This window comes from Elephantulus edwardii, unplaced genomic scaffold (genome assembly GCF_000299155.1).
Source record: "Elephantulus edwardii isolate Elephantulus edwardi_28Jun2011 unplaced genomic scaffold, EleEdw1.0 scaffold00303, whole genome shotgun sequence".
In the NCBI taxonomy this organism is placed as follows: Eukaryota; Metazoa; Chordata; class Mammalia; order Macroscelidea; family Macroscelididae; genus Elephantulus; species Elephantulus edwardii.
Window position 1 is genome coordinate 716,978 of NW_006400053.1, and position 18,444 is coordinate 735,421.

General features: G+C 44.5%; 1 protein-coding gene across 1 annotated transcript in view; it reads left to right on the top strand.

The window, feature by feature from the left end:
* Positions 1–11,610, top strand: part of LOC102864974 (protein FAM169B-like) — a 91,153-nt gene extending 79,543 nt beyond the window's left edge. The window contains exons 5-6 of the mRNA XM_006900968.1: positions 5,867–6,049; positions 11,471–11,610. Of these exons, the coding sequence (XP_006901030.1) occupies positions 5,867–6,049; positions 11,471–11,610 (323 nt within the window). The remainder of the gene's footprint in view (positions 1–5,866; positions 6,050–11,470) is intronic.
* Positions 11,611–18,444: the final 6,834 nt, after the last annotated feature.

Here is an 18,444-nt window from a genome sequence, read left to right on the forward strand (position 1 = left end):
TGTTGGGTTTTCTTGCTGTTCTTTTTCAATTTGTTGGAGATGTTGGGTTAGAGAGTCAATAGTCAATTTTTCCTGCCTTTTGATGTGTTTGCTTATTGCTATAAATTGACCTCTGATTACTGCTTTGGCTGTTTCCCAGAGGTTTTGGTAAGTTGTGTCTTCATTGTCATTTGTTTCAAGAAGCTTTTAGATTTCATTTATTATTTCTTCTTGTACCCAGTCATGTCCAAGCAAGTTCAACTTCCAAATGTATGATTTTTTTTCTCCTTTATTCTTTTGTTATTAAGTTCCAATTTTGTGTTACTTGGATCTGAAAAGATACTTTGTATAATTTCTATGGTTTTGAATTTGTTGATGCTTGCTTTGTGACCTAGAATATAATCTATTCGGGAGAATGTTCCATGTACATTGGAAAAGAAGTTATATTGTGCTTTGTATGAGATCGAGTTGGCTAATTTAATCCAAATTTAATTTAATTTGAGTTTAATTCTTGAGTATCTTTGTTGAGATTCTTTTTGTAGTTCTATCTTTTCTTGAAAGGGGTGTACTGAAGTCTCCAAGTACTATAGTAGGGTTGTCTATCTGCTTTTTCAATTGTATGTTTTATATATTTTGCAGGTCTTTCATTTAGTGCATAGATATTCAATATTGTTATATCCTCTTGTTCTATTGACCCTTGAGCATTATGTAGTGACCTTCTTCATCCTTAGTGATGGTTTTTGCATTGACATTTACTTTATCAGAGATTAGTATCTCTACTCCTGTTTTTCTTTGCCATTTGCTTGGTATATTTTTCCCCATCCTTTTATTTTTAGTCTTTCTTTATCTTCATTTTTCAGATGTGTCTCTTATAGACAACATATTGATGGATTTTGTTTTTTTTTTCCAAAGCACTACTCTTTTTCTCTTCAGTAATGCATTTAAGCCATTCACGTTCAGTGTAATTATTGAGAGGTAGGATTTTATTGCTGTCATTTTGTTCAATTCTTTTTGGTGTTGTTGCTAGTTAGTTTGGCCCATCCTGTTTTCTGTGGCATCTCTGTATAAAGGATGTCTCTCAGTGTAAGGCTGATCTTGTTTTTACAAACCACGTTAGGTTCCGTATTTCTGAGAATATTTTGATCTCTCCTTCGTACTTGATGGACAGTTTTGCAGGGTACAGTATTCTTGGTTGAAAGTTGTGTTCTTTAAGTGTTCGCTATATGCCATTCCATTGTCTTCTTGCTCGCACGGTTTCTGCTGAGAAATCAGCACTTAATCTTATCTGTTCTCCCTTGTAGGTTACTTTTTGTTTCTCTCTCATTGCTTTTAGTATTCTCTCCTTATCTTTGGTTCTAGCAAATTTGACAATGATATACCTTGGTGTTTTCCTTTTAGGGTCTATTCTATATGGCGTTTGCTCAGCTTCATGAATATATATTCTGTCATTCTTCATTATGCCTGGAAAGTTTTTGTCTAGTAATTCTTCCACAACTTTTTCAGTGCCTTTACTTGTTTTTCCTGTTCTGGGGTTCTAATGATGTGCATGTTATTTCTTTTAATGATATCCCACATTATTCTTAAGTTTTCTTCTGTTTCTTTCTTTTTGGATTCTGCATTTTTCTTGGTCAGATCTGTGGTGACAATTCTATCTTCTATTTCACTGATTCTGTTTTCCATCTCTTCTCCTCTATTCGTATGTCCCTCCATCATGTTGACAGCATCAGAAACCTTAGATTTCATATTTTGGATCATGGTTTCTTATTTTTCCTGTGCCTCTCATGCTTAGTTTGTTTTCTCTGTGTTGTTTTGAATTGTTTTTTTAGCTCCTCCTGATTTTTGCTAGCACTGTCCTGTAATTCATCAAGTTTCTTTTTCATCCATTTAAAATATTCAATCATTGTTCAGGAAATCTATTGCTACTGTGTCTTCTTTGGGGGGTGATATCTTGCTTTGGGCTTGTGGGACAAGTGAAGCACCCTGCTTTCTATGGGCCATTTATGTGGCAGAGTTTTCCATGTCTGAAGTGGTAGCTGATTTTTGATTTGACGTCACTGCTCCAGGAGAAGGTTGGGCAGGAACAAGAGCAGATGCGTGTAGGGTGTGTACATACTCCAATGCTCGTGTGAGTGGGGAGGGAAGAAGCACACACTGATACATACCAGGAAGGGGGAGGAGGAAGGGGAATGTAAATAATGAAGGAGGAAGAATAATTGCATTTTGCAAATACTTTTCCTAAAAGATACAAAAGATAACTTTACACGTGAATTTCACCTAATGGGCTGCATAGGAATCAGACTACATTTGTGGAAGAAATTTTTGGGGAAGTTCAGTATCAGCAGTCAAAACTAGGCCAAGGGCAGATCATCAATTACTCATATGCAAGTTCAACGTGAGGGCAAAGAAATTAAAATAATTGATAAGTGTGAGGTCATTCCTATTGTGTCTGTGAAAGTTGTTGTTGGTTCTTGCCTTTATAATATTACTAATTGTTTGCCAAGTTAAAATGCAGTGAGCTATGCACTCCACTGTAAGTCCTTTTGGAGAAAATTTGCTTTTCCTAAAGTTCTTGAAGTTCTCCCTGTTCTGCGCTTAAGCCCTGTGTGAGTCTCACCTTGAAGTAGTCCCCTGACACCAATTCTAGGCCTCCTTCATGTATGAATTGGCTGAGTGGTGTGAGACCAGGTGTTCTACTCAAGCAGTTTCTCATGCATCTTTTCTCTTAGAGCTTAGTGTCTTCCTCTCCCTCTCCCTCTGTCCCTTCCTCTCTCCCTCCCTCTCCCTCTCCCTTTCCCTCTCTTTATCCCCCATACAAAAATTTTCCTCTGCTTCACGTTCTGTATACTAAAGTCTCTTGTCCTGTTTAGCCCTTTGAAGGCCCTGAAGAGTTAGAGGCAAGGACCCCCAGGAACACCTCATTCCCATCTCCCCACAAGCAATGGAGAAAGCTCACTCAGCACAGAGTCTCACCTCTCTTCACCTTTTCTCTTCCAGCTTAGTCAGATTGCATAGCTTCTTGTCTTTCCTGGTATTGTTAGTTGCCATCAACTCAAGCACAACTCAAACCCTTTGAAAACCAGATCAAGACCTTGTTGTATCCTGTATCACCCCCATGATCTCTGCCATGTTCAAGCCCATTATTGGAGTCACTGTGTCACTCCATCTCCTTGAGGGTTTCCTTCTCTTTTTTCTGACCTTCTGTCTTTCCCAGAATGATGTCTTTTTCAAAGCATTGTCCCCCCTTGACAACATGCTCAAAGTATGTGAGATAAAGTTTCAACATCCTTACCTCTAAGGAACACCCTTCCTCTGTCTTCCTTATTCATTGTTTAACTTTCAGATACTTATAAAGCAGTCAAAAATGCCATGCTTTGAGTCAGACATTACTTTATTATTTAGCCTGATGTATTTGCTCTTTCTGCACATTTGAGAGGTCCTTGACATCAAATGTTCCCAATGTAACATGCATGTCTTTTGATTTGTTGACTGCTCCTGCTATGGGTTTGATTGTAGGTTCACAGAAAGTAAAGCAGTTGACAACTTTAATCTTTTCTCCATCTGTCATGATATTGTCTGTTGACTACTGGAAGACTTGAAACACTATTATCACAGACTACAGATTTCAATATGGATTCATTATGTAATAAAAGACTACAGCCTTGAATATGGGTTACATCTCAACATCAAGGAAACAAAATCCTCATCATTGGACCAATAAGTAACATCATGATAGAAGGAGAAAGATTGAAACTGTCAAAGATTTCATGATAGCAGAGAAATTTTATTAAAAAAAAAAAATAATTTTTTTTGTGTCCTTCTCCCCTTCCCCAAAGGAGCTTGTTACTCACAGGTGATGTTCTTTGTTTTATGAGCTGATCTATTACTTAGCTAGAAGAAAACCTCCTAGAGTAATTTTGGTTTAGTATTTAAAATAGCTCAGGGCCCTCTACCCTCAACCAGAGCAGTTAATTCTGGACTCTTAAGAATTTGAGTTAGGTTCTCTTTCTGTTGGGATCCACCTAGTGTGGTCCTGATGAGAATGACAGCCATTTAGCTCGCCTCGTCTCAGAGTAGATGAAGCTCATGCAGTAGATGGTTCATGCAGACTCTTCATACTGTAGATTGTTACAATCTTCTCTGAGTCTTTGGCTTCTTTCTTTCTTTTTTGTCCCAGATGAATAAAGACCAGAAATTAGTAGTATATTAGTTGTAGATTGTGCTTTTGAGGTTTATCCAAGTTGTAGCATGTATTAGTATTTAATTCATTTTTATTGCTGAGTAATATTCCACTATATGGGTATATCACATTTTGTTTTTGTGTATATCAGCTGACATTTTCTAGTTTCTGGTTATGTCTAGTACTGCTATCCACATTTGCGTCCATGTCTTTATATGGACATGGGGTTAATTTTTCTTGATGTTATTCCTAGCCATATTTCTGAATCATTTGATAATTATATGTTAAGCTTTATAAGAATTTGCCAAACTATTACACAAATTTACCCACCAATGATATATGCAGGCTCCAATTTCCTCATGCCTTTGTTAACTTTTGTTACTTGATTTTTGTCATGGCTATCGTAATAGGTCATCTCACTATGGTTTCAATATTAAAGATGTTTTATGTTATTGTTAACCATGTTTCTGGCTTTGGAGAAAGGACTGCTTGATTTCTGGCTATATTGTAATTGAATTATTTATCATCTTACTGAATTACAGGATTTTTTCATATATTCTAGATACAAGTCTTTCATTAGACATGTGATTTGAAAATGTGTTATCTCAGATTCCTGTTTTTCTTTTTATTTATTTAACATTTTTATTGTGGTAAAATATATACAATAAGACATTTTTTCAGTTTGATCAATTTTGATGATTGATTATGTTCCCGTGTTGTACAACTATACCTATTATTCATTTTCAAGTTTTTCATCAATCTTAACAGCTACTGAGTCCCCCTTAAACAATATGTCCTCATTTTTCCCCTTTTTGTCTGCCCCTCCTGACCACTAATGAACTTTATAGTCTCTATACCTTTGTCTACTGTAAATATTTTACAAATTACAATATTTGTCCATTTGGTCTGCCTTCACTCAGCATAATTTTTTCAGTAGTCATTCATTTTAGAACATTTATCAGAACTTATTTTCTTTTTGTATGAACAATATTCTGTTGTTAAACATTTACTATCTTTTAATCAGTAATCTATTAATGGACATTTGGGTCATTGTCATCTTTTTGATCCATTTGGGGTTGAATCTGAGAACTCTTTGCTTAAATCAAGGTTATCAGGATTTTCTTCTAAAAGTTTATTGGTCTTACATGTAAGTCTATGGTTCTTCTTAATACATGTGGTGTGAGGTAAGTGTTTGTCATGGCTGAATTGTGTCCCCTCAAAAATGTGTGTTGTAAGTTCTAGCCCATAGATGTTTATGACTGTAACCCTGTTTGATATAATTCTTTGTTACTTGAAGAAGTATCAGTATAAAGTGTGTCTTAAACTAATCATATTAGAGAGAGAAAAGATCAGAGTAGACACAGTAGAAGACACATGCAGAGAGATAGGGGGCCCACATGAAGAAGCAGGCTGGTGTGTGGATCCAGGGACACTCTGAACCCCTACTTCTAGCCTCCAAGATTTGAGGATAACTCTATTTGTTAAAGTCACTAACTGGGCAGATAAACAGCCTTTTAGTCTTCCCCAGGGGCTTCCCCAGTCACCATCAATGTGTTAGGGGTTTAAAAAAATTTTTTTTGGGTGTGCATTTTAATGATTTGTCAGCTGAATGGCTGGTGGTTTGGGAAAATCTGCTTCGTCTCTGGTTGTGTAGCTTATGAAACACAATTTGATGGCCCTTAGAGACCCCAGGCCCTCTCCTCCCTGAAGGTAGCCTCTGTGGTGATGGCAGTGGGATCTGCTACATGCTACCCATCTTGGATACCGCATTTATCCGGAGACAGCATCGCCGCCAGGGCCTGGCCATGGCCCTGCTGCAGGACTTCTGCAAGACATTCCAAGAAGATGAGGCACTGGGTATCAGCTGCCCCATTTCTGCAGCCATGCTCCAAGGTAAGACCTCAGTGTTGAACTCTTGGGTGAGGTGGTGATGTGTGTGCGTGTTCCGGGTGGTGTCTGCCATTAGCCTGGGGTGTGCAGACCTCAGCACTGGCCACACAGGGTTTCCTCCTTCTGTAAATTCCCATTTCATTCTAAATCTAGATTCTAGGTTCCCTTACACGAAGCAAGCCTTTCACAGTCTGGGGGGGAAATTGATTTGGAAATAATAAAAATCAAATAATGATAGAGAGAACAAAATCCACAGAACTGCCACCATGCTGTGGATGGCTACTGGTGCCCAGACACCTGGCTCTGCCTTTTCGCCTGGGAGCCATCAGAGAACCAGGAGCTGGGAAAAGGGAGGGGGCAGCAGTGCAGGGCTCCTGGAAGCTCCCCTCACACAGGAGGGACCCCTCTCTACCTTTCCACATACAAGAGGAGACCCCTGTCCCGCTATTCACAACAGTAAGCACCATTTCCATCTCTCCCCTCAACCTCTCTATGCACAGGAGAGACACCCCTCTACCTCTACCTCTACCTCCCCCCCAACAGGAAGGACTACCTGTATCTCTTCCCACACAGGAAGGACCCCCCTCTATCACCTTACACAAGAGCAGACCTCTCTACTTGTCCCCTCTAGGAAGGACTACCTCTATTTCTCCTTAAACAGGAGTGACCGACCTCCTGTACCTCTCTCCACACAAGGGGGATGCTACCTCCCCTCATAACATGGAGTACCACCTCTATCTCTCCCAGTGCAGCAATGACTCTCCTCAACCTCTTCTCACACTGGAGGGACCCCTTTTACCTCACATTACACAGGAGAGATACCCCTTACCTCTCCCCACATAAGAGGGGATCTCTCTACTTCCCACTAACACAGGAAGGGCAACTTCTGTCTCTCTCAGCACAGAAGAGGACCTCTCTACCTCTCACCACACAGGAGAGACCCCTCCTCTCCTCTCTGCACAGGAGGGATTCCCTCTACTTCTTGCCACACAGAACTGTATCCCTTTACGCCCTCCCCACACAGGAAGGACCACTTCTATCTCTCCCAGCACAGAAGGGATCCCCTTCCACATTTTGCCACAAAGGAGAGACCACCTCTCTCTACTATCTACACAGGAGGGACCCCCTCTACCTCTCCTCAGATATGAGGGGACACCCCAACTCTCCCTACACAGGAGGGAACTACCCCCTCTCCTTATATAGGAGGTACTCCTGCTCTCCTTACATGGGAGGAACTCCCCCTACTTCTCCATATACTGGAGGGACCACCCCTACTTCTAGGAGGGAGAGACACCCTACTGCACAGGAAGAAACCACATGCCCCCTCATGGGCCACAGTGCTCCCAGGAAGCTCACAATGTTCTCGGGCTAAATTCACTGGAATAGGAAATGTTTGAGACGATCTTTCTAGGATTTCCTATCCTCTGGGGTGGGGGTGGGGGTGTCTCCTGAGAAATGGAATAAATGAGACTGTGTATGCCTGTAAGGCTGCTTTCTCTTTAAATTGCTCTTGGGTTCTCTCTCTCTGTCTCTGTCTTTCTCTCTCTAACACACACACACACACACACACACATGCATTTTTTTCCTCTCAACACTTATGATGTTGGTTTTTTTAGGTACCACTGAGTTGGAACTGACCCATAGCTGATTCTCCAACAGGTTTTCAGTGGTAGTAAATTGCACAGGGCTTGATTGCCCGTCTTTCTCCTGGAGAGCCAGAAGGTAGATTCAAACTATTCTTTTGGGTTGGTAGTACAACTCTTGACCTTTAATCCACCAGAGCTCCCTAAATTTTATAAAATCAGACATTATGTGATTTGGACCTGGTGTGAACACCTTGGAAATCCCTGCTTCTGGTTGTCCGTGTCATTTATGCTGGAGGCTGGAGGCACAGCAGTGCAGCAGCTAAGCAGGCAGAGGTGGAAGAGGGGTGAGCAGAAGCAAGGGAAGGGAGTGTGCCCAACTGTGTCTGCTGTTCTGACTGCTTCTCCCCCTGACGCACCATGAGAGGCCCAGGCCGCCGCCACCATCTATGCTCTGCCTGCCTCACTTGCCATGTCCCATTTCTGGTCCAGGGCTGAAGGAGTCTTAGTTTGGGTTTTTTAAATCCTTGTGGGAGCTCTGGGAGTTGTGTTATTTTCCCACAGGGGGCACATCTAGCAGTTTGAATCTAGGAGCATGAGGAAGAAGGATGAGCCATCCCCAGACAATTTACAGTCTCCTGAAAACCCACTGGAGGATCATCTATGATTCAGTTCAGATTCAACAAAAATGGATTGGAGTTGCTGGGGTTTGGTTTTTTTATTTTTTTTAGAGAACCTATAGAAGAGAGTTGCTTTCTCTTCAGATAAACATACACTTTATGCACCTTATGGGACCACAGATATACACGCAGTCAGACATTGCCTGATTAGATGTTAGGCAAAGCAGTTCTTTATATATAAAGATAAAGAGAGAGCTTGATTTCAAGGGTTGGCTTGTGTGATTGCCAGGTGCAGTCTTGGGTCTGGTGTTAGTAGAGTTGTCATGGGGTGGCCAATTAGTCAGGATGGCACGAAGCAAAACCTTCTCCCTTAGGTAACCTTGTTGTTGTTGTTGTTATGTGCCATCGAGTCGCTTGAGACTCATAGCAACCCTATGTACAACATCCATAAACTTTGCTCTGTCCTGTGCCAATCGCACCGTCTCTGACACATCCATCCCGATTACCCCAGTCACTGAATCAATCCATCTCATAGATGGTCTTCCCCTCTTGCGCTGTCCCTCCACCCTACCAAACATTATGACCCTCTCCAGGGACCTGTCCCTCCTTACAACATGTCCAGTATGTTAGATGGAGCCTTAGAATCCTTGCCTCCAAGGAGCAGTCTGGTTTGACCCTTTCCAGGATGAATCTGTTTGTTTTCCCAGCAGTCCATGGTATCCTCAATACTCCTCTCCAGCACCACAGCTCAAAGGCATCAATTCTCCGTCTATCCTCCTTAGTCATTGTCCAACTCTCTGATGCATAACAAGTGATAGCAAAGACCATGGCCTGTATCAGACACACCTTAGTCTCCAAAGAGACACCATTGCTTTTCAGTACTTTAGAGAGGTCCCTAACAACAGACTTTCCCATGGCAATACGTCTTCTAATTTCCTGGCTGCTGGTGCCGAGAGTGTTGACTGTGGAGCCAAGCAAACTGAAGCTGTGAACAATCTCACTCTCTTCACCATCCATCCTGATGCTGCCAATTGGCCCAGTGGTTAGAATCTTTGTCTTCTTGACATGAGCCTCAATTCATATTGGAGGCTACAGTCCTTGACCCTGTGCAGCAAGCGCTTCAGGTCCTCCTCAGTTTCAACAAGCAGGGTTGTATCATCTGCACATCATAGACTGTTGATAGATCTTCCACCAATCTTGACCCCACATTTCTCCACATAGAGCACAGCCTTCCGGATAATCTGTTCTGCATACAAGTTGAAAAGGAATGGAGACAGGACACATGCCTGGCATACGCCCTTCCCAATTTTGAACCGTGCAGTGTTTCCTTGCGCTGTTCTGACAGCCTTTTGGTCCAAGTATGGGTTTCTCATTAGCACAATCGAGTGTTCTGGTATTCCCATTCTTCTCAGAGGCAGCCACAGTTTGTTATGATCCACACAGTCAAACACCTTTGCATAGTCAGGGAACCTTAGATTTTGTTATTAAGGCCTTTGATTAGATGAGAGCCACCATGTTGTGGAGGGTGACCTGCTTTACTGAGGCCACAGACTGTCAATACTTTTCCAGCAACAGCTGGACTGTGGTCTGACCAAACTGCTGGACACCTTGGCCAGGGCAAGGTGATGCCTAAGAGTAACCCCCGTATTTCTACGGAGCACATTCACCCCACCTGGGGTCGGCCTCGCTGTTCCATTGCAAGGGTTTGGGGACCTGTAGTTTTGAGTTCCTAGCATCCCAGGGACTGCCAAAACAATGAACAGGTGTGTCTTGGAGAAGTGCAGCCATAGTGCTCCATAGTGGCAAGGATGGCAAGGCTTCGTCTCACATACTTGGACATGTTGCTAGGAGAGACTGTTCCTTGGAAAGTAACATCATGCCTGGAAAGGTGGAAGGTCAGACATGCAGAGGAAGAATCAATACAATGGACTGACACAGTGACTGCAGCCCTGGGCTCCGGATTGTTGGAGATGAAGGTGCTGGCTCCAGAAAGGTAGGGTTCAGACCCTTTCATCAGGGTGCTAGGAGTTTTTCTTGACTTGACAGCACAGCAGATTCCCAGTAGCCTGGGAGCAACAATAGAAAAGAGAGAGAAGTAAGGGGGGCAAAGGAACATCCTCTGAATCATGAAGAATGGGTGAAACATGATTTTCTTCATGGGGGTTTAGATATTATTATGTCTTTTCAAACTCTGCTACTAAGAGCTAGGGAGCTCTGGTGGCCTAGTGGCTAAGAAGTTGCGCTGTAATTCCCAAAGCACATGGTTCAAATCCATCAGCTACTCCCTGGGAGAAGGATGGGCAGTCTCCTCCTGTGTGATTTAGTGCCTCTGAAAACCCGCTGGAGAGTCAGCTATGTGTTGGTTCTGACTCAGTGATTCAATAGTGTGCAGCAGCAGCAGCAGCAGCAGCAGCAGCAGCACAGCAGCAATTACATGCTGGAATCCCTGGAAGTGCTGTGAAGACCACTGATGTGTGCTGCCTGCATTGGGAGCTCACCAAGAGTAAGGCACAAGGATCCCTTGTCCATGTCCTCATCCAACTAGGACAGTCCCTTCTGCCCTTCACTATTGAGACCTCCCTGAAGTGCATGGCCCCAGGGCCACCCCAGGCCTTCAAGTGCTTGTGCTGAGGGCATTTCTGCTGGGGGTGATAGCCACCTGGGGTTGATAGAGCTCCATTCCTGATGTTGCATTCTGACACAAGCCTCCAGGAGTCCAAATGTTGTAAAATCAATGACGGCTTTTTCCTGTTGTGAAATTCCAGTCAAGGTGGTGAGCACAGGCCTGTCCTCTGCTGGCTAAGTTAAGCCTTGCCTGGCACTGTGTTTGGTGGGCTTCCAGCTTCTCTGTGGTCCCTGCAGCCTTGGGCTTGCCCCTGGGAGGCAGTCTGTGGGTGGGGGTCCTCGGCATGGAAACTTGGTGCCTCCCTTTCTCTCAGTGACAACAGCTATATGCAGCATCACGGGGTCCTGCAGGAGGGACTGAGACTTTCTGAGAGAAGGATAGGTTAGCGAGGGGCAGATGGTAGACCAGGGACTGAGGAAGAGGCAGGCAGACTGGCATATCCCCCACACATGGCAGGGGTTGAGCTGCAGTTGAGCAGCATGGAGTTTAGCCTAACGATGTTACTTACTATAAAGATCCCAAGTGCACTAGTGTCAGGCAGAGAGGACCTGGCCACCCTACATCTCCCTGGCTCACTTGAGCCCATTGCTCTCAGTTTGTAGGAAGTTCTTGCTGATCCATCCGGAGGAGCGAGGCCGCCTATGGGAGGTGGAACCCCCGGGGGCATGGGGCCAGCGGGTCAACATATGGCTCAAAGTTCAGCTGCAGCAGAGCCACCTTCTGGAAAGTGAGTAGAGGCTGGAGGAGAACTCTGTCTAGTGCCCCATTAGCAACACATGTTCACTTACCCCGGTCACACCAGACCCTGTAGTCGAGGCAATGAACATGCTCCGCTGATGACTGAAAGGTGGGAGGATCAAGTCCCCCCAGAGGTGCCTCATGAGAGTGCTCTGGTCATCTACTTCTGCAAAAGCAGAGCTGGAAGCCCCTTGTGGCCAAACCTCAGACCCACAGTGCTGGGTGTCTATGAACTGAAGCCCACTCCAGGGTCACCCTATGTGGCCCATACTGCAAGTCCACACTGCTGGGGTCCCCACAAGCTGAAGCCCCCTACAGGGGGGAGCTGTGCATGGTCCAGAGCTGAGGACCCACAGTGCTAGGGTCCCCAAGAGTTGAAGCCCCCTCTAAGGGGTATCCTGTGTAGCTCAGAGCTGAAGACATGCAGTACTGGGGTTCCCAAGAGTTAAAGTCTGCTTTAGGGGTGTCCTATGCAGCCCAGAGCTGAGGATCCACAGTGCTGGGGCCCCTAAAACTTATAGCCCACTCCAGGGGAGCCTTGTGCTGCACAGCTCTGAGAACCATAGTGTTGGGGCCTCCATGACCAGGAGCCCACTTTAGGGATGCCCCATGTAGCCCAGACCGGAGGACTCACAGTGCTGGGATTCACCCAAGAGCTGAAGCCCACTCCAGGGTTGCCCTCTGCAGTCCAGTGTTGAAGTCCCACAGTGTTGGGGCCCCTAAAGACAGAGCCTCCTCCAAGGATTTCTGGGAGCAGAGAATGGTGTGTGACAGGAGTGTGGTAGGGAGGTGCCCTGCTTGACCTCCCTGGAGAAGCACACATGTGGCACTTATTCAATATCATCTTCCCCAGCTGTGGGGCTAAGACACCCCTGTCACAGTTAGAATGGGCCACTGAGCCACATAAGTATACATGTTTCTTCTGTAAGGTGAAAATCTGCTGAAAACATTATTTCTAATAGGTAAGCTATGTTCTTGGTTGGAAATTCAGAAGACTCAGGTGACACGTGGCCACCAGGTCCCCATTCTCTTTCATTTCTTGTTTCATACTGCCTGGCCCCTTCAGTGGCAGTGGCTTGTGATGTTGTGAGTGTGCGTGTGCACCAGGCAGCCTTGCTGGTGGACACACACACACACACACACACACACACACACACACACTATCACACATTCTTGGTCATTGTGGGATGTGCCTTGGTGAGCATTCCAGTAGGTCTTGGTGGATTATTTTTACTGAGGGATGAGAAATGGGTCTCTCAGTGGATGTCCCTGAGAGGTAGACGTAGAAAGTCCTTCAAATGGCCGGAGGGACTGTGGGGCTCAAATATGTGTGTCCCTGGGTTTTCATTGCCTTTCACAGTGTTCTGCCCCCTTCTCCCAGGTATAGAGAGGATTGCATGAGGACATCCCCTCTTGGAGCTCAGTCACAGGCTGGGTGGGACCGAGCTTGGAGATCCAGACAGAGATAGATTGATCCAGACTTGGGGCTCCAGACAGAGGTGGGCTGGGCTGCACTTGGGGTTCCAGACAGAGGTGGGTGTGAGGTTCCAGGCTGAGCTGGGCTGGGCCAGCATTAGAGACTGAGTGGTGCGCAGAGCAGGGCCCCTGGGCTACAGGAGCTTCATGTTGGGGGGAGGTGTGAGATCTGCTCACAGTCTTTGGAGCCGCCCCTGCTGGTTGTGGAGCTCCGTCTTTTGGTGTGACATCTTGTTAGGCTTGCAAGTGGACAGTGGATTGACTCATGTGGTGACAGGAAGAGTGCCTTATAGGCTATGGTAAGTAATAGTGGCAGGTTTTACCTCTGTGCTACCTTTCACCTGATAAGGCTTGGTGGATCCTTCCAGACAGTAGGCTGGTTGTGCACCTGGAATGGGGCTGTGCCTGTGACACTAGTGAAGTTGTTAAGTGGCTGTCTTGTGACATAGTGAGGGAGAATTACAAAAGGAAGGGGGCATTCCCTGAGCTGATTATAGACAGTGTGTGTATGTGTGTGCATATGCATGTGTATGTGCACATACCTCTATAAATGAATATGCACTATCATGTGTGAATGTGCATGTGTGTACACATGTTTCTATATGTACATGTATATCCATCCACATATGTGTATATGTATATCCATCCACATATGTGTATATGTATATCCATCCACATGTGTGTATATGTATATATGCACATGTGATACACATATACACATATAATATGTATATATGTGCATGCAGGGACACACATGTGTTAGTGTGCATACATGTATGCACGTGAGCATGAACACATATGTATGTGTGCACATCTATGCACACACGTGTATATATGTGTTGTGTGCATACATGTGTGTATGTGTATGAGCATGCACATATATGTATGTATGCACATCTGTGTGCACATGTGTATATATGTGCTTATGGGAACATACATGTGTGTTAGTGTGCATACATGTGTGTATGTGTGTGAGCACACACTTATATGTATGTATGCCCATCTGTGTGCACACGTGTACATATGTGCATGTTGGAACACATGTGTGTTAGTGTGCATACAGGTGTATATATGAGCATGCACGTATGTGTATGTATGCACATCTGTGTGCACAGGGGTATATATGTGTGTTAGTGTGCCCACATGCATGTATGTGTATGAGTGTACACATACGTGTATGTATGCATATCCATGTGCATACACATATGTATGTGTGCATGTGAAAGAGAGAAGAGTCAGAGGATGAGAATGCTTCACACACAGTGCCCCCTGCATGCTTTCCCCTCTGCTGGCTGGGGTGGCAGGAAGAAGACTGACTGCTGGTTCCCAAGAAAGTGAACGTTCACCACAAGAGCCAGGGAGGGTGGTGGGCATTTTGTTGGCTCATTGCTGAGATGACTTTTCCTCCAAGCGGAGCTCCACTGGGAACTGGATTTATCTGTTTTCAGGGAACCAACCCGGATGAGCTGGATGCCAAGGACCAGACCTATCCTTTTAACTTGCTCTGAGACTTTCTGCCTCTCACTTAAAGATGTCAAAATGAAGGGACCTTCATCAAGAAAGTTCTAGAAGCATATTTGAGACTATTAAAGGATAAGAAGAGGCATTTTTATAGTTAGGATTACTACTGGTACTCATTGCTATCAAGTTGGAACAACCTCTCCAGACAATTTTGAGGTTGTAAATCACATAGGAAGAGATTATTCATCTTTCTTCTTTAGAACAGCTGGTAGATTTGAACGACTTGCCTTTGGGTTGGCAGCACAGCTCCCTATGACCAGGGCACCAAAACTCGCTATATCCTATGTTGTTGCTGTTGTTATGTGCCATCGAGTCACTTGTGACTCATAGCGACTCTATATACAAAGCCCTAAGCCTTGCTCTATTATGTGCCAACCTCATTGTCTCCAACACACCTACTCCCACTACCCCAATCACTGAATCAATCCATTGAGGGTCATCCTCTCCGTGCTGTCCCTCCACTCTTCCAAACATGATATCCCTCTCCAAGGACTGGTCCCTCCTTGCAACATGCCCAAAGTATGTCAGATGAAGCTTCAGAATCATTTCCTCCAAGGAGCAGCCCAGCTTCACCCTCTCCAGGAAAAACCCATTTGTTCTCCTAGCAGTTCATGGTATATTTAACATTCTTCTCCAATACCACAGCTCAAAGGCATCAATTCTCTATCATCCCTAGTCACTGTCCAGCTCTTTGATGCATAACAATTACAAAGACTATAGCCTGGATTAGGTGCACCTTAGTCTCCAGACTGATGTTGTTGCTCTTTAGTACTCTGGAGAGGTCCCTGACAGCTGACTTTCCCAATGCAATTCATCTCTTGATTTCCTGGCTGCTGGTACCAAGAGTGTTGACTGTGGAGCCCAACAAACTGAAACTGTTAGCTATCTCAATCTCTTCACCATCCATACTGATGCTGCCAGTTGGCCCAGTGGTGAGAATCTTTGTCTTCTTGATGTTGAGCGTCAATCCATATTGAAGTCTGCAGACCTTTTGCAGCAAGCGATTCAGGTCCTCTCAGTTTCAGCAAGCAGGGTTGTGTCATCTGCATAACGCAGATTGTTAATGAATCTTCTACCAATTCTGATGCCACATTCCTCCTCATACAGCCCAGCATCTTGGATGATCTGTTTTGCATGCAGATTGAAAAGGTATGGAGACAGAATACACCCTCGGTGGACACCCTTCCCAACAACTGCCTCTTGGTCCAAGTAGAGGTTTCACATAAGCACAATCAAATGTTCTGGGATTCCCATTCTTCTCGGAGTCAGCCACAGCTTGTTGTGATCCACACAGTCAAAAGCATTTGCATAGTCAATGAAGCACAGATAGATATTCCTCTGGTACTCTGCTTTCTGCCAAGATCCATCTTACATTAGCTATAATATTCCTAGTACCACGATTCCTTCTAAAGTCAGCCTGTACTTCTGGCATTTCTCTGTTGACATTGTTACTCCATCTGTTTTTTGGTAATTTTCAGCAGAATCTTACTTGTATGTGATATTAATGATATTGTTCGATAATTTCCGCACTCTGTTGGGTTACCTTTCTTTGGAATCGGAACAAATATTGATCTTTTCCAGTCTGTTGGCCAGCTGGCTGTCCTCCAGATTTCTTGGCACCACTTAGTGAGCACATCCAGGGCAGTGTCTGTTTGTTGAAATAATTCATTTAACACTCTACTCAAAGCATCCTTAAATATTACCACTTGTGGCTTGAATTTGTTTTTCAATTCCTTCAGCTTAAGAAATGCTGAGCGAGTTTGGCCCTTTTGATTTGCTAACTCCAGCTCTCTGTACGTATAGTATCTTGCTTTGTTGTCTCGAGCTGCCCTTTGAGATTTTCTGTTCAGCTCTTTAATTTCTTCCTTTAGCTTTGGCTTCTCAGCTCTCTATGCAATATTCATTCTCACCTGACATCTATCTTGGTCTTTTCATCCTCCTCAGCCTTTGCAATGATCTTTTGCATTCTTCATAGATGATATTCTTGATATCCTTCCACAGCTCATTTGGTCTACGCTCATTGGTGCTCAAGGCCTCAAACCTGTTCCAAAGATGGCTTTGAAATTTGAGTGGGATAGACTCAAGGTGAAATTTTTGTTCCCGTGGATTTAATTTTCTTCAACTTCAGCTTGAACTTGCATATGAGTAGTTGGTGGTCTGTCCCACAATCAGCACCTGGCCTGGTTTTCACAGCTGATATATATCCAATAGTTAGTAATTATTATTGTTTTATAGCATTCTACGCTCTGGTCTTTTACTGCCTCTATTTGTCAGCATTGGTTTGAGCTTCCCACATCATTGTTTCTGCCTGGCCCTTCACAGCCTCCTTTGAGTCATGGGCACAGTCCCACAGCCAGGACTTAAGTTTACTCCAGAGGGGCTTGTCAGCTAGCACTCAGAGTCCCAGGTCAGAAGCAGGTATCAGCATGGTTCACACATTGCTCTGAGGCTCCTTGCCTTGGCTTCTTCTCTGCCTTGCCATAGACATCGGCGGGTTTTAACAGATCAGAACTCCTCACCAGTTGCCTACAGTGCAGACTCCACAACCCTTTCTCTCCTGAAGCATTGCTGGTTTTGCTGCTATCAGCAGCCATGGATCCAGTGACCTCCTGGAGGACAGGACCCAGCTGCTGGACTCCACAGGGTTTTCTCTGGGGGGTTTGGAAAGTAGATCGCCACACTTTTCTTGGTAATTCACCTTGTTAGCTAATTGACCTTTAGAACCTGCTCAGTGTCAGAGCGACTCCCCGGCCTCCACTGATCACCTGATGTGCATCGGTCAGGAGGTTAAGCCAGGTCTCCCCTGTGGATGGGAAGAACTCGGAGCCTCAACACCGTCACTAGGCCATGTGTTTGCCTTTATTCAGGCGGTTATTCTTACAGCTGCTGCCTTAACGGTCACAATTTTCTGGTTCTGCCCCTGTTCCTCTGTGTTGCTTAGGGGTTGTCCGCCAAGGGGAGGAGCCAGGCAGGCCCCACAGTGGAAACTCAGGCTGCTGAAGCCTAAACATTTTACAGTGTTTCAAACTTAGGCTGCTCTCCTTCAAATGCTTTACAAACCTGTTTTTAAGATAGCATCAGTGTATAAATGTCCAAGGAGGGAAGGGGAGGCGACAGAGAGGCTGGAGTTTGGGGGAGGGGGCAAGGAAATCATGGCATCACAGAGTTTGGTGGGCAGAGGGAGTGAAGGGAAGAAATTAGGAAAGATCCATTGGGATCTGAAAAAGACAAGTGCATAGTGAGCATAGATAATTGGTGATGAATTTTATAAGATCCAATGTATGGGAATGATTGTATGAAACAGCATCATTTGTACACTGGGTCTCTTAAAGTTCATCCCATCCTGACTGTAGATGCCATAACTGGCTTAGAACACTCCTGGAACCGTAAACAGGGTTTTCAGAAGGAATTTGGGGTAGATTTTGTTCTGCCTATGTTAAAGTTACATGTTGCCAAGCCTTTGAAACCTGACTAGTGGGGCCGTAATTCCCTCTAGTGCATGCTTAAAATCTCCTTACTGGAGAAGATGAAATGGAATACCCCCACAGTACTTCCCACAGAAATGAACTTCTAGAGAAATATCGACAGGGCCGGAAAATAACCGCAAAGCACTTTTGAAAGGAAAACCACATTCTTTTCTTGCTGTTGTCACAGGTCAGCAGTGAGCTCTCTGTTTGGTAGCTTTTTAACAGACTTCACCGTCATCACAGAGAACATGCCTGTTCTATTTACACTGGATTTTTTTAGACTACACTTTTCAGGAAAGGAATTGGAAGACACAGAAGAATTTCATGAAACAACATATGAGCAAGAGCCTATGGTGATGAAAGAAGA